Source organism: Saccopteryx leptura, chromosome 2 (genome assembly GCF_036850995.1).
Source record: "Saccopteryx leptura isolate mSacLep1 chromosome 2, mSacLep1_pri_phased_curated, whole genome shotgun sequence".
Classification (NCBI taxonomy): domain Eukaryota; kingdom Metazoa; phylum Chordata; class Mammalia; order Chiroptera; family Emballonuridae; genus Saccopteryx; species Saccopteryx leptura.
Genome location: NC_089504.1, coordinates 380,471,157 through 380,486,782, shown reverse-complemented (window position 1 = coordinate 380,486,782; position 15,626 = coordinate 380,471,157). Strand labels below are relative to the sequence as shown.

General features: G+C 50.2%; 1 protein-coding gene across 1 annotated transcript in view; it reads left to right on the top strand.

Annotated features, from left to right (window-relative positions):
• The window catches only part of GRIK4 (glutamate ionotropic receptor kainate type subunit 4), a 375,204-nt gene that overhangs the window by 124,068 nt on the left and 235,510 nt on the right, over positions 1 to 15,626 (top strand). Inside the window, exon 2 of the mRNA XM_066365318.1 lies at positions 7,385 to 7,516. Within this exon, the coding sequence (XP_066221415.1) occupies positions 7,435 to 7,516 (82 nt within the window). The 5' untranslated portion in view covers positions 7,385 to 7,434. The remainder of the gene's footprint in view (positions 1 to 7,384; positions 7,517 to 15,626) is intronic.

Here is a 15,626-nt window from a genome sequence, read left to right as displayed (position 1 = left end):
TAAAGAGCAAGTAAATTTAAATCAACAAACTGACCAGTATTTCAATGGGAACTATGCTCCTCTCACTGACCACCAATGAAAGAGGTGCCCCTTCCGGAAGTGCGGCGGGGGCCGGATAAATGGCCTCAGGGGGCCGCATGCAGCCCGTGTGCCATAGTTTGGAGACCCCTGCGTTAGATGGTTAGTCAATCCTTGCCTAATGAGTGAGATAGTGCGGATGAAAATACTGTTTGCTGGATTAAATGTGTGGCTCAAAATCAGTAGATCTGTTTGCTTTCAGGTAACAGGGATGTGGTATCATTGTGAATTATATTTAGGGTGTATTTCTGGAGGACTTAATATATTTATGTGCCAGGTACTGTACTCAGCACTTCCTCATTGTAAACTGCCAACAGCCCCGTGAGGTAGGTACAATTATTATCACTTGAAAGGATGAGGCAGCTAAGGCTCAGAAGTTAATGTCTTGATTACAGCTAGTAAATGAGGGATCTGGGATCAGAATCCAGCCTTCCAGAGCTAATAATGCACTTGGCTGTGACTCGGATGGCTTTCTCAAACATCACTGCCTCTGTTGACGGTGTCATCTCTCAGGAAGGGGAAGAAGAAGGCAGACCAGGGTAAAATTCCCTGCTCGGGTCATTGGGAAATCTTTCTAGTAGCAGGAGAGAAGAGGAAGAGGTTACTTTTTCTTGCCTGCAGTAGACAGTGAGGATGGTCAAAGACCAGGATTGCTTTTTGCTATGTACTGAGTTTGTCCTCTTCCTGTTGGTCTCAGAGCGTGTGAAGAACTTGGTGAAGCTGTGATAGCTCTGGGCCTCGTGTTTCCCTCTTAGGTGTCTAAAGTCTGAGGTTGTGTGTGTGTGTTGTATATATGTATTTATATATGTGCGCATGGTAGTATATGTACACGTGGGGTATTTGTACACGTACGGGTATGTGTGTGTTTGTAGGTGCATCTCCATCCTTCAAGCCTCATGCAAGGGCGTCTTTCTGCAGAGCCTCCCCTGAGCATACCCTGGTGGCCCTGAGAGCTCCCTACCTCGTGCCCAGGCTGTCTTGTGCCTTGTCTATGTGAGCACACTTCTCAGCCTCTGCCTGGTGACTGATGCCTGTGTCTGTTTCTCTTTGAAAAAATGTCTTGTATCTTTTTAGCTTCCTTTCCACTTACACCTGATGCCTAATGAATGCATACTGAGTGTGTAAATGAACAAATGCATGAACAGGGAATGGTGTTCGTTCTGCCACTGCCCGCACCAGCCTCAGGGAGGCAGCCCGTTTTCTACCAGTGAACACTGTGTACCCAGCATACCTTGTGCTGACTGAGGTGCTCCCCCTTCCTTTCAGACACGTGGAGGTGTTGGGCTGATCAGCCAGCTGCAGTTGTCAGGAGAGCCTTTCTTCTGATGTTCTGGAATGTTCCTCATGGTGGCCACATTCATGTCCACAGTCATGTCTGCTGACTTCTTCTTGGGTTTGTGTGGAGAAGGAAAGTGTTGGGAAGTTGCTGTTCCTGGTGTTTTAATGTGTTCCACTGCTGATGTGTCCCCCTGTGCTCAAGTTCCAGGCAATTACCCTCCTGCTGGGTTTGGTTGTTGAGCACAGCAGTTGGGCCTTGTGTATAATTCACTTGCACCATTCTGGGTTAGCACCACAGGGGCTCCTGATCTACGCAGTTTCCCCAGCCCCTGGTGCCGCTTGATGTAGAAGGTTAGGTTGGCTTTGGGGGTCTAGGCATCTCATCCTCACCTGTTTTCTCCAGTGAGAGGCTTATTCACGGCAGTCTTAGAACACTCGTAATCTTTTACACGAATGGGAAATCTGCACTAAATATCAACCCCCCCCCCCACACACACACAATCATGGTGATTTGGCTCTGGAAAATAATAGCATTAATCACAACAGCAGCTCTCAATAATCTTAATGAAAGTTGCAAGTATTGGGCACTTGCTATTTGCGGGCATACTCTAAGATTGCAGCTAAAGTTTAAAAACAACCTTAGGAATATCTAACATTTTCTCCATTTTGTGGAGGGGGAAACCTAGGTTTGGAGAGGTTAATCACATGCTCACCCAAGGTCAGAGCTAGTAAGTATCAGAGCCCAGACTCAAGCTCTGTCTAAAGCAGACACAAAACTTGTGCTGAAAACCACTACCTTACTGCCTTCCTCTGGGATGAATTGTGTGAAGTTTTATGAATGGAGGTGGAAGGCAAAGGAGAGAGCTCCATCTTGCCATTCTATTTTTTTTTTATTTTGCTAGTGTTAATATTGAGATGAGTCACTGAGTAGGGGGGATGATGAGTAGGATGAAAACATTCTCTGTAAGTTCACTTTTATTAATTGTACATTTATTGAGCTCCAACTACTAGGTGGAAAACTGCCTTGGGTGTTTTATAGAAAATAAAGATGAATCATTCATCTGTTCAATAAATCTGCGAGACGAGGAGTCAGACATTGAGTCTAGAACAAAAGACGGGAGTGAAATGTTGGGGGTGGGGGTGGGGTGGAGGAAATAACCAACCACAAATCTGATTTAGAAAAAAATACTTTCCTTATTTTCTGATCACTAAAACTTTTTTTTTTTTTTAATTTTTCTAAAGTGAGAAACAGGAAGGCAGAGACAGACTCCCACATGCGCCCAACTGGGATCCACCTGGCATGCCCACCAGGGGGCGATGCTCTGCCCATCTGGGGCGTTGCTCCGTTGCAACTGGAGCCATTCTAGCACCTGATATGGAGGCCTTGAAGCCATCCTCAGTGCCCGGGCCAACTTTGCTCCAATGGAGCCTTGAATATGGGAGGGGAAGAGAGAGATAGAGAGAAAGGAGAGAGGGAAGGGTAGAGAAGCAGATGGGCACTTTTCCTGTGTGCCCTGGCTGGGAATCGAACCCAGGACATCCACATGCTGAGCTGATGCTCTACCGCTGAGCCAACTGGCCAGATCCTAAACATTTTTTCACATATGATGTCCCCTTTGATCTTTGAACAACCTTGTGAAGTAGACAGGCCAGTAGTATGTCTATTTTATAGGAAACTAAGGCACAGACAGATTTTAGGCCTTGACCATGGTGATATCAGCAACAAGTGGCAAAGCCAGTTTTGAAGGGTCTGGTTCCAAGCCCAGACTCTTTTAGAGTCACCTGATTAGAGCCCAGCCTCTGGGCTGGACCTGATCTGTGTTTGGCCGTATATTCAATGTCCCATGTCCCAGGCTCTTCTTTCCTTAGACATCCACAGAGTACGCACTCCCACTCAGTGCTTGGCTACTCAGGAACTTTCTTTTCCAGTTTGTAGCAAAATCCAGGACCCTAATGTTCAGGAAAAATGGAGCCATTCCTTTCAGGGTCAGCATTCATAGTCCCCCTACATATGACTGAATGCCCATTAATTGACCACTTTGCTGTCTAGGCCATCTGGTATACCTCGGTCAAATCAGCTTCTGTAAAGCACAGCACTGGTCCTGGCCTTCCCTTGGCCAAAAACTTTCAATGGCTCTTTATTACCTGGAGGATGAAGTCCGAGCTCCTTACCCTTGATAGTCAAGGCTCTCTAGACTCTGACCCCAACACTTACCTCCGGGTCCCTGAGACACGATGTGACCCTTACAAGTTGGTTTGGTCACCATGTTTTGGACACCCCTTGCTGTTCCCAGTGCATACCTGGAAGGTCCCTTTCTTATTTAACACATGCCTCAGGGCTCAGCGTGTGGCCTGCATCTGCCAAGAATCTTGCTGCCACTGCCTGGGCCTGGGGATACCTTTCTGCCTCTGTTTTCTCAGCCTCTCCTCCTCGCTTGGCTCCGAAGTCTGCCTTGCCTTGTGGGAGCTGCTTCATTACTGTCATGCGTCAAGAATTCTCCAGTGTTTTCCTTTCTTTGTATTTTTTACACAAGGGTATTATACTTTTCCCGTAGACTTCATGAGGGAAGAAGTATAATACATCTGAGAGTGCTGACAGCCTAGCACAGAGCTGCATGTGCCCAAGGGTGTGGAGTCCCTGGCACAGTGCCGTGGAGTGGCTGGGATCTGGGAGGTGTGCCTGGGCACCGCCTGTGTCACAGCCCCCGTGGCAGGGGCACAGCCCTTGCAGCCTTCTGGTAGCAGGAGCTGGGTTCTCATGGGTATATGCTCCCTTCACGTAGGCCCCTGTAAGGGCTGGGTGTCAAGTGCAGGATCAGCCTGTTGCTTAGCTAAGGCAGCCAAGGACTTCTCAGGGTCTACCTGAGACTGTGCAAGGGTAGGTGTACAGCCCTCGGCTCCTGGACTTCCAACCTTCAGACTCAACGTGGCTCTGCCTGCAGTTTCTGTGACATCTCCAGGCCACAGCGGAGGAAAGGTGATGGGCTTTGACAAGCTGGGTGAGAGCGTGTTCTCTTCTGTGGCCTGTGACAAATGCAGAAGCCCAGGGGAGCTGCTGGAGAGGGTGTCCTTTGCATCCCGGTGTTCCTCAGACACTGGCTGAACACGAACCCCCGGCACCCCCCTTCTGAAGGGAGGCCGTTTACTCACCCAGGGCCTGGGGTCTGGCCAAGAGCCAGAGCGCCTGGTGTGTGTGTGTGTGGGGGGGGGGAGGGTGCTCAGCGGTGAGTACTGTGGAAGAAGCTGTGGCGGGACAAGGGAGGACAAGGGAAGGTCGCCGTGCACACAACCTCACTTACTCCAAGGCATGGACAAGCATGTTTACCGACCGCGGCCCTGCACCAGGCACTGCTCTGGGTGCTGGAGGTGCAGCGGTGAATATGAGGAAGGAGGAGCTTCCTCCTTGCAGAGCTTGTCTTCAAAATACCAGCACGGAAGAGGGTCAGGGACACTTACAGACATTAATGGGTCTTCCAGCTTGAGGAAGCTGACCAGTCTTCAGATTCTGAAAAAATGGAAATTAGATTCCCCTTCTGGAAGAAGTGGTGATGTCTGACTTGCTGATCAGGCATACATGGAAGGCATTTGACATAAATGATTATATTTAATATTAATTTAATATAGCCTAACCAGATTTTTACAGTTCTTGCCTCTTTGACAGTTTATTCATTTATCAAACTCTACAAATATTTATTGAGACTGTAATGTATGCCAGGCATTCTTCTGGGCCCTGAGAAGATGGGCAGATCAGATTTCTGCCCCCTGCTCCTCCTGTCAAGCTTACATTCTAGTGTGCAGACAGACAGTCACTGAACAATTGACTTTATCCATAATGAGTAAGAACGTAATGTTTTCCTTGACACTTATTGCTGTCATATATCCCTGCATCAGCACCCATCAATGAAAAGACATAGGTTCTAGGCTTGGTTTGCCAACAGCATGGTTGTCCTTGCCCTTTAATTTCCTCTGTCTGCGTATAGGAGGCAATGGCTTGAGGCCTCCATTCATTGAACAAACCAGGTACTGTGCACCTATTTTGTATGAGTAGACTCTGAGGATACAATAGGAAGCTGGAAGTAGGTTTGGCCCTTAAGAAGCCCACACTCATCCCAGGTGTAGACACATCAATGCAGCAGCAGCAGCAGCAACAGAGAGAAGGTGCTGATGTCTGAGCCATTCTAGGTGGCTGTGACGGCTCAGAGAGAGGCACCTGACTCGGCAAATGACAGGGGTAAGGAGAGGTGCATCCTTCAGGCACGCTGCAAGCTGCTGGGTGTGGCTGGGACACTGTATGTGTGTGGGGAGGTGGGAGTGTCATTAAACACAACTTTTACTCAAGTATAACAGACAGAAAAATGAACCTTATAAGTATACAGCTCAAAGAGTTTTCCCAAACTGAACACACACTGGTGTAACCACACCCAGAGTCAGAAACAGGGCATCACCAGCACCTGCAGAAGAGGCCACACATCCCCTTCCAGCTGCTACCCATCCAAGGGTAACTACTAACTGCACTTCTAACAGCACAGAATAGGTTATTGTCTGTTTTTGTACTATGTATAGATAGAATCATACTTTACGTATTCTTTTGTGCCTGCTTTCTTTCGCTCAATATAATGTTTATGAGACTTATCATTCATTTTCATTTCCATACTACATCCCCTTGTGTGAACATACACTGTATTTATACATTTTGCTGCTAGACGTTTGGGTGGTTTCCAGTTTGGGGAAATCCAGAGAGTGCTGCTGTGGACCTTCTAGTCCATCTTTGGTGAGCAGATGCATATGTTTCTACTACATGTGTACGTAGGTGTGGAGTTGCTGGGTCCTTAGGGCATGTGGAAGCTCTGGTAGACCAGTTCCCTAAAATAGTTCTATCCATGTGCACTCCCACTGACACTGTATGGGAGTTCCAAGTGCTCCACATCCTTGCCAACACTTGATGTTGTCTTTTTTTAAAATTTATTCTGGTGGATGTATACCGGTATCTTATTGTGGTTTATTTAAAATTGCGTTTTTCTGAAGCCCAATGAAGCTGAATGCCTTTTTAAATGTTTCTAGGGGGTGGAAGGAGGGATTGTTTGAATTCTGCTTTCCTGACCAAGGGTGACCAGGAATAGCAGATTTAGGTGCTCACTGGCCCCCCTCAAACTCTGTTGATGGGGAAGAGCTGGCAGCCTACAGACTCTGGGCTCCGGGGGTTGCAAAGGTCTCAGTGAGGGATAACACACATGCTGGCTTTGGGGGAGGCAGTCCCCTCCAAGGGTCTGGCGTCAACATCAAGTCCACCTGCCCCGGGAAGGAGGAGTGAGGTTGAGGGAGGAAGGACAGGGAGGGGTTAATTTTCAGCAGGTAGCAGGAGCAGATGTGGAAACCAGCTGATGGCCTGGGATGCCCCTCTGGCTGGGGTGGCGGGGGGGGGGGGGTGACATCTGAAGAAGCCTTCCTTTAGGTCAGGCCCTGAGCATGGTCCTCCTTCTATATTGCCTTAGTCCTCAACTCAACTTCACCAGACAGGTAGTGCTGTGCCACTTTTACCTGTGAGGAAACCAGGTTGAGTGGCCGAGAGAAGTCCTCGTGAAGGCCACCAGCTGGTACATGGAGGAGCTGGACTGAAACCCAGCCCTTCCCCCACCCCTCCCCGGTAGCAGTGCATGCGGTGTGTCTGGGGCCTTGGCATAGCTGTCCGACGTGGCCCCTGCTGCTCATCCAGGGAGCAGATGGTCTTCATCCCCAATTTGAGATGTTTAAACAGTGGAGGCCCACAAAGCATTCGACCACAGTACACTGCTTGCTCCTTATTTGATGAGGAGGAAGGAGTTAGAACCTGAGCTTGGGCATAGAGAGGGACCGAGGCTGGACCCAGCCTGGAGCTCTCCATGGGCACTGCCAGCAGTTCTGTGGAGGGGTTGTTGGCTCTCCCCACAGAGGCTTTGGGGGTGGGGTGGGAGGGGCCGGGGGTCACTAGAGTGGATGGATGGCTTCCCAGCAGGGGCAGCAGACTCACGTGCTCGCTACTCTCTTGCAGAGTTATGTCATGCCCAGACCAGCAGAGGGCTCCATGAGGAGTTATAGAAGATGCCCCGAGTCTCTGCACCTTTGGTGCTGCTTCCCGTGTGGCTTGTGATGGTCGCCAGCAGTCCCCACTCCCTGAGGATTGGTAAGTGTGCTCAGATGGCACCCAGGGGTATGCTGGCCACGGGTGATACTCCGTCTCATTACCCCAGGTGTACAGGAGGGGTGTATGACCGTGCACTATGCCCCCTGGAGTTTGGCTGGGCCTGAGTGGTAGGGTGGTACAGCTGACAGGCTCTCAGTTCTAACTGGTCAACCTTCCCAGCTCCCACTGTGATGAGAATAAAGATGCTGCTATGTCTCCATCACAGCTTGTGACCAGCAGCCTAGCCCGTGGAAGGGACAGCTTTTAGATGAGGAAGGAGGGTGGGAATGGCCCTGGGGGTTCCAAATGCAAGGCTGGCTGACAGTTCAAGAAGGCTCCCTAAAGGGTATGCTTTGGATAAAGCCAGGGAGTCATTTGGGGGACCCTGGACCACTGCTTGGCAGGGCCCTTGGCTTGCTATCTGCTTGCCTTGGCCTGGTTCTGGGGAGGGAGAGCAGGGTCACGTCTGTGATGTGTGTCATCGCTGCTCTCTTCCTTGTCCTACTTGCTATGGGACAATGCTGCCACTTGCGTCATCAGCACTCCTGTCCCTGGAGGGAGGCTGAGCTCCATTTGGAGCCAAGAGTACCTGGGAAATCAAGTGCTTCTCCCCCTGGGACTGAGCGAGGCTTGCCACTGTAGGCTGAGGCACTATTGACCTGGGTCCTGGGGACACAGTCCCAGATGTAGCGACAGGAGACATTTCAGTCCGGCAGACGCTATGTTGGGACCCAATGGCCTGGGACAGCTGTAGGATGTGGGAATTGGGGACACTTGGGTATATATGAGAAAGGGGGTCAGTATGGACAGTCAGTGGGACACAGCAGTAAGGCATTCAGGCAGGTGGGTTGTTGGTCACATGAAGGCCTGTTCAACAGGACACCAGGGACAAGTCAAGGGAAGAGCCCCAGAGGGACCCAAAAACCAGGCAGGTTATTCAGACAGATATTCACCTTGTGGCCCCTCTTCCCAGACTGGGGTGGGGAGGCAGGAAGTAGATACCGTAAGCAAGGCAGAATCCTGGATTCTAAACTTCAGCCTGAAAGGGTTAGAGCAGGGGTCCCAAACTATGGCCCGCGGGCCGCATGCGGCCCCCTGAGGCCGTTTATCTGCCCCCCCCCCCCCGCCGCACTTCCGAAGGGGCACCTCTTTGATTGGCGGTCAGTGAGAGGAGCACAGGATGCAGATGCGGATCCTGGAGTACTGTATGTGGCGGCGCCACAAAGCGCAGAGTCGCTCACGTACAGTACTACTTCCGGTGATGCAGGACGCACGCGTCAGGGCTCCGGAAGCGCGTCATATCACTTGTTACAGCTAACAGTGACAAATATGGAACCGGACATTGACCATCTCATTAGCCAAAAGCAGGCCCATAGTTCCCATTGAAATACCGGTCAGTTTGTTGAAATTTACTTGTTCTTTATTTTAAATATTGTATTTGTTCCCATTTTGTTTTTTTACCTTAAAATAAGATATGTGCAGGGTGCATAGGGATTTGTTCATAGTTTTTTTTATAGTCCGGTCCTCCAATGGTCTGAGATTTAGTGAACTGGCCCCCTGTGAAAAACGTTTGGGGACCCCTGGGTTAGAGGCTGACTCAGAATGGAGATGTCGTGACACTGAGTGCCAGGGAATTGGCTTAATGCTCAAGTCCCTCCAGTTACAACCAGGACTGGTCCTGAGGTCTCAGAAGTTGGAATCATGGTAGTGTTAGGGCAGCCAAGGGTGAACAGAGGCAAGCCAAGAGACTGGCTAGAGCAGGCGTTACGGCACATTGTGGCACACCGCTGCACACGTACGGCGGCAGCGGGTGGGACTCGGAACTGCCGACAGATGATCAGTGGTCCCCCCTCCCTGTGCTGGGCTCACCACATCACATGCTTGAAAAAGAGGAACTGAAAGCAAAATCTTCCCTCACTCTTATCCATTCATTCCTACTGCAACTTCAAAACCTAATTTAATTCTACTTAGCAGCAATACAAAATCATTCATATCCTTAAGATGCTTAATTTATAAGATGCCTACAGTTATTCAGCACTTGCCGTAAGGCTTTCTCCCCTTGGAAATGAGTGGATCAAGTGGTACCCCATCAATTTCCATTTGTTGCTAATGGGAAGCAGGAAGGGATTGAGCCAGAATTGGCAGTGCCTCGGGCCCTTGGCTCTCCTGACACCTGTCCTCCTGGAGGGAAGCAGGAAGTGGAGCTGCAGGTTCCTTTCTGGCCCACTCCACCTGCCACAGAGGGCTTCAAAACCCTTATGCTCTTTAACTCATGTTTGCAGTATCGCTTGTCCAGTTCTGTTGAGACTCTGTGGGACCACAGTGTTCACAGCAGGCTACTTCTGATTTCCAGCCAGGGGCCCCTGCTGGCTAGCAAAGTCAAACTGGGTCTGGTCTTCTGCTGAGACCAGGAAGCAGATATTAAGCCAACAAAGAGAAATGAAAGAGAAACCAAAACAGCAATGCCAGGACTCACTTTCCTGGCTCCTTGGTTATTCTGGGTACCACGAGCTTTCTAAAACCTCCCAATGCTTGTGGATGGAAAGGTGGTAATTACACGGACTCCAGGGAGGCTCTGGAGTAGGGCAGGGATGGGAAGGAAAATAGGGCAAGAAAACACAAGTAGCTGTGCTTAGCAGTGGGCGGCTTTGCACACAAGTTGGTGGAACCGGCATTGATGGTTCCAGGGTCTCTCAAGTCCTTGAGAGTCTGCCCCTCTTCCCCCCCCCCCCGGGACTCTTCTCCCCTCTTTTGTTTTTTTTCTGGGGTTCCTTCCAACCTTCATCATCAGAATAGATAGCTACAAAAGCGGGGCTGCACAAAAGGACCAGGAATCTCCAATAAATTGCCCCACCTCCTCCATCCTCAGCCCCACGTATCCGCTGATGGTGTTAACACAGGCAACTAGCTAAGTATTGATGGGGAAAGAGAGCAAAGGGAGTTGGACCTTATATTTTATAAAACTGTAAGAATCCCATTTAGCTTAATTTACCAGAAGGCTAAGGTGTTCTCAGTCTCAGCTGCACATTTCAGGAATTCATTGTGCCTCAGAGTCCATTGTGCCTCAGCCCTCCAGACTCAGGTTTGGGAGGGTCCTCCTCCACAGGGCACTTCTGGTCCAGCTGCTGGGGGAAAGTACTTCTATGCTTCTACTTTAAGACCTGGGCAGTGGAAGCCAGATGGTGACCGTAGAGGCTTGCCAGTCTAACCCAGAAGGATCTGATTAAAGGAACTGATCTGTTGGCTTAAAGGAAAGCTAGTCCTTCCCAGCCCCAAAATATATGAACACAGGCTTGGTGAAGCTCTCTCTCTCTTCCTGCTTGGAAAGAAACAAGCTTACCCTGCTCATTTGTTAGCAGGGTCGCCAAGCAGCTGCCATGCTGTGGGCTGGCAGCTAGATAGTCTCCCCAGTACAAGCTTTGAACAGTTCTTGGACTGAACTGAGCTTTGATATGGCCTAAACCATGGCATAGAATATTTGGACTTTGGTCTTTATACCGGGCTTAATGAAGACAAGACTGGATTTTTTTCTTTGGCGGGGCAGAGAGAGATGAGAACCTGTAAGCAATCTTCTATATCAATCCCAGATAAATCTTACTTACAAAAGCCTCAGCTTCTCTGAATGTGGTCAGTACAATGCTTTTGATATGACACCATACACGAACCCCATCAGAACTGGCATAAGAACTGATACTAATGGCAATATGGGTGTTTGTAAAAAGGCAGCCGAACCCATCACCCTGTGCTGGGACTGCTGTTTTCATTCAAGTGAGACATAGGCAGGGGATATAGCCAAATTATCTACTACAGTCTCTGGTGTTTAGCCAGTGAATGAGGTTTTGGGTAAGAGAAAGGGATTTTATTTATGACTGTGAGGCTGCCCACATAAATTCCCTAAACTCTCACACATATGTCAGCCTCTCCAGTCATTGATCTTCTGAAAATGTCTTTTGATTTTGTTTTTGTCCCTCTTTGTCCTCTGAGTGCTGACTTTGGGATCCACAAGTTAATAAATGCTCTGAGAAGACCTCGCCCCATCTCTACAGACCTCCCTGACTTAAAGGGATCGTCATAATACCTCACAGCAACAAAGGATACTATGAATTCCATTTTCCAACCTGCTTATTTCACAGATGAGGAAGGCAGCCCAAAGTGGGCAGTGATTGGGCCAAGGTAACACAGCAACTAGGCTGTCCAGCCAGTGGTGGTCGGCATTAGACCCAGTCGGTCTCCTTGACAGGCCCCGGGGGTTAGCCTGGGATGAGCTGCCACTGCCCACTGCGCCCCTGGTTGCAAGTCTGGTTAGGACTCTTAGAGTTTAGGAGATGCGCGGCTGTGGGGGAAGAAGAGGAGAGAGGAAATGGTGCGAGCATGCTCCCGTGAGGGAGAATACGCTGGGTCCTTCGTTTTGAGGGTTTTTTTTTAGGCTGGGAGTTTAGGGGAGGCCTTAGGGGAGATCTCAATAGATATTCATCAGCTTTTCCAGGTGTGTCCTTTCAGGGTCATGGTCTCCATTGCTTGGTCAGCACCAGGGGTCATTAGGCATTGCAGCTGTTCCAGGTGTCACCCCCCCCCCCCCCCCGGTTTTGCTGGTTTTCTGGGCCTGGAGCTGAAATACAACTGAGGCCTAGATGTCATACTAGGGAGGTGACCTTGTTGTGTCTGGCTGTAAATTGCTCGGCCAGTTTGCTCAGCTATCTGTCTCAGTTTCCGCATTCCACTTGCCAAGGAACTTGCCCAGCTTCTTACTATCCTGCCTCAGCGGTCAACACGGTGGGCGGTCTGTGTGTTTCTTATTATGGCTATATTCCTGGGTCCAGCAAGTCATCTGCCCGCAGTTGGTGCTTAGTAAGTTTTGCTAGATGAATGATCTAGTGGCGAGTTATGAAGCTGACAGCTGACCTGTCAGTTTTCAAATTTCTCTTTCCTCAGATGTTGGTCAGTGCTCAAAAATGCCAACCAATTTTATTTAACAGCAAGCATACAGAATATGTAATTGGGAAAGTAAATATTTTGTCTGAGAAGTGTGCGTGTGTGTGTGTGTGTGTGTGTGTGTGTGTGTGTGTGTCTGTACAGGCGTCTCTCCTCTCCTCCCTGCTCCTTCCCTGCCCCCACCACGTCTTCAGGGGGCACGGGAAAGGTTCTGTGGCGTAGCTAGGCATCCAGGCCAGTGTGCTACGTGGAGTCGCCCGGCCCACAGTGTCACCATCTATCTTCAGCTATGACTTGGTCTTCCCGGAGCACCGCACAGGATGATTTCAAGACATTTATCTTCTCTCTCTCAACTTTTCCAGAACCCAATTGTGAACTACAGCCTGAAGCCACATCTGTTTTGCAGAGAAGTGAGAAATGAGTTAGCCTTAGACCCTCCATTTTACAGATGAGAAAAACTGGGGTCCCAATAAGGGGATGTGAATTGGTAAAGGCCTTTTTGGTAGTGCCAGGACTCCTGAGTCCCAACTACCTGGGGACACTCGTGCCAGGGTTTGCACGTGTTCTTACGCACATGCTAACCTCATTTCCCCAACAGCCTGTGAGGCAGGCAGAAGCAAGCCCAGCATGTGGGAGAGGACCCCAGGTCCATAGTCTGTGACTTGCCCAGGCTCATATGGTGGGGAGAGTAGCCTCAGAGGGGAGGGAGGGGTGGACATTTCTCAGGGGCTCAGGAGTGAACTAGCAGTCAGAAGACAGCGCGATTGAGGAGTTGTGAATGGCCTGTGGGTTGTACATTAGAGATGGATGAGGACTAAAAGCCAGTGTGTCAACACCCAAGACCTCCCCACCAGGCCAAGCTTAAGAGAACAGGCAGGAAATGGCAATGAACATCATGTTTTCTTAAACATATCGTGATTGATCTCTGGGAAGAAACCAGGAAGGTGCCAGTGGCCGGAGTATCGGAAAGGAAGGAATGGGGCTGTTGTTTCCCAACTGAAAGTCCTCGATTTTCAACTAATTGTGGTGTGTGGCTGCCTGTGTCCATTTGTGCTACGAAGGATGGCCTGGTGTCCCGGGGGCTCTCATTCTGCCCCTCCCTGAGTGCGGTGGTCTGACGGTGTCCGCCGCTCTGCTCAGTGAAGCCCAGCCTGGCGGAGGTGTGGGAGAACAGCCACAGCGACATTTTGTCAGCATTTCAAAAACCTGTCCTCAGCGCTGTGTTTACAGAGTCTTGGGAGGGGAGTGAGTCATTACCAAGCTCTGGAGAGATTTTGGTTTGATGTAAAAAAAAAAAAAAAATTATTTACCAGACAAATAGAATGGGCTATTTTGGATACCAAGGTCCCCATAGCTGGAGATGACCATAGATTAGGCGGGATTTCAGTATCTTAAATGCGGGTTGGACCAGTCAGTGTCAAGACCCCCTTCAGCCTGGGATTCTGGGGTAGAATGCTTTAAGTCTCTGGTCTGTTCTTATACTCTCACAGGGAGGCATTTTGTTAGCATTGTGTCCTCATTAACAACCACAGATAAGAGCTTAGAATGGAAGGAACCATCTGCCTAATTAAAGCCATGACCCCATTTGGCCCCAACTGCCTGGGTGAGCCAGAGAAAGACATGGAGCCCTACTTCTCCTTTTTATCCCTTGGTGTAGACCCGTCTGGTGTTTGCTTCCTCCTCGTGGCCCCCGATGGAGCAGCTAGAGAAGCTCAGGCAATGATGGAGGCCACGGCCGGATATCAGCCAAGGGCCTGGGCGTGTGTGAGCCCGAGTGGGTGAGCTGCACACGTGTGCATCAGCAGAGCCCGCACATCCCTCTCAGCCTCGCAGCTCAGCTGCAGGCGAGACGCTGGTCACGCGTCGCTCTCGTTAGTCTGGATGAGCAGGTGCACGTTCCAGATCAGCTCTGTGGGGGCTGGGCCTCAGCTGCTGGGGGGCCGGGTGGCAGGAGGCCGCAGCAGCTGTCAGGCTACCCGGTAGCCCTTCTGTATCTTCTTCGTGTGTGTTTCTTCTCGCTGAGCTGCGTTATGGGGCCCAGTCAGCTCGTGGGCCAGGTTGGTGAACCCCATGAAGGCCACGCCGATGAGTGTCGTGGGGAGGGGACAGAGCCAGAGCGTCAGGCTCAGCATGTGCAGGCCCGGGATATACCTGGGTGAGAAGATGGAAGCGCTCTCGTGCTAGACTTCGGGGGCACTGCAGCCTGGCCAGGGTCCTCTTGACTTGAGACTCTTTCTGTTAGCATCGTCCCCTTCAGAGGGGAGGTTCACTGTTCTGAAACTCCACCCCAGGGGGGACATTAGCCACAGGTCTCAGCCCCTCTCACTCCCCGAGGTCCTGCTGAGGAAACCAACATAACTGGGGTGAGTGCCCCTCTGGGGCAGCCCATGAAGAGGTGCCACATGTGTGTCCTTTTTCTCTCGGCCCCTTCTGCCCTGGCTCACCCAGGTGTCTTACCTGGCTCTCCCCAGCTGATTGACGTCTGGAAGGAGACGTGTTAGTGGCAGCACTAGGGTTGGCTCTGGAAGGCTCCAGCATGGTATAGCGTGTGATGCTCTAACAATGCTTCCTGGGTTTGAATCTGAGCTCCGCCCCTTTCTAGTTGTATGACCTTACACAGGAACTTGTCCTTAGTGCTTCAATTTCATCTGTAACATGGGGTAACAGTAGTTCCTATCTCATGTTTTTATGAGAATTCAGTAAGTTACTCTGTAGATGGCACTTAGGGAAGCAGGAGCTTGAGTCTGGCGCCTTAGACCACTCGGCCATCCTGACAAGGACAATAGATGGCACTTAGGACAGTGTGGGGCATGCAGGAAGTGCTGTGAAAGTGATACCTGATACCTGCTATGACCAGCACCATTGGGCTACCCTGTCTCAATCTCTTAGCCTTCCCTTGCCTGGAGCACGTTTCTCCACTCCCCCACAAAATGCTGCCTCTCCCATTTTTCTTTCTTTTTTTATTTGTGACAGAGACAGAGAGGGGCAGATAGGGACAGACAGACAGGAAGGGAGAGAGATGAGAAGCATCAATTCTTTGTTGTGGCTCCTTAGTTGTTCATTGATTGCTTTCTCATATGTGCCTTGGCCGGGGGGCTACAGCAGACTGAGTGACCCCTTGCTCAAACCAGCGACCTTGGGCTCAAGCTGGTGAGCCTTGCTCAAACCAGATGAACCC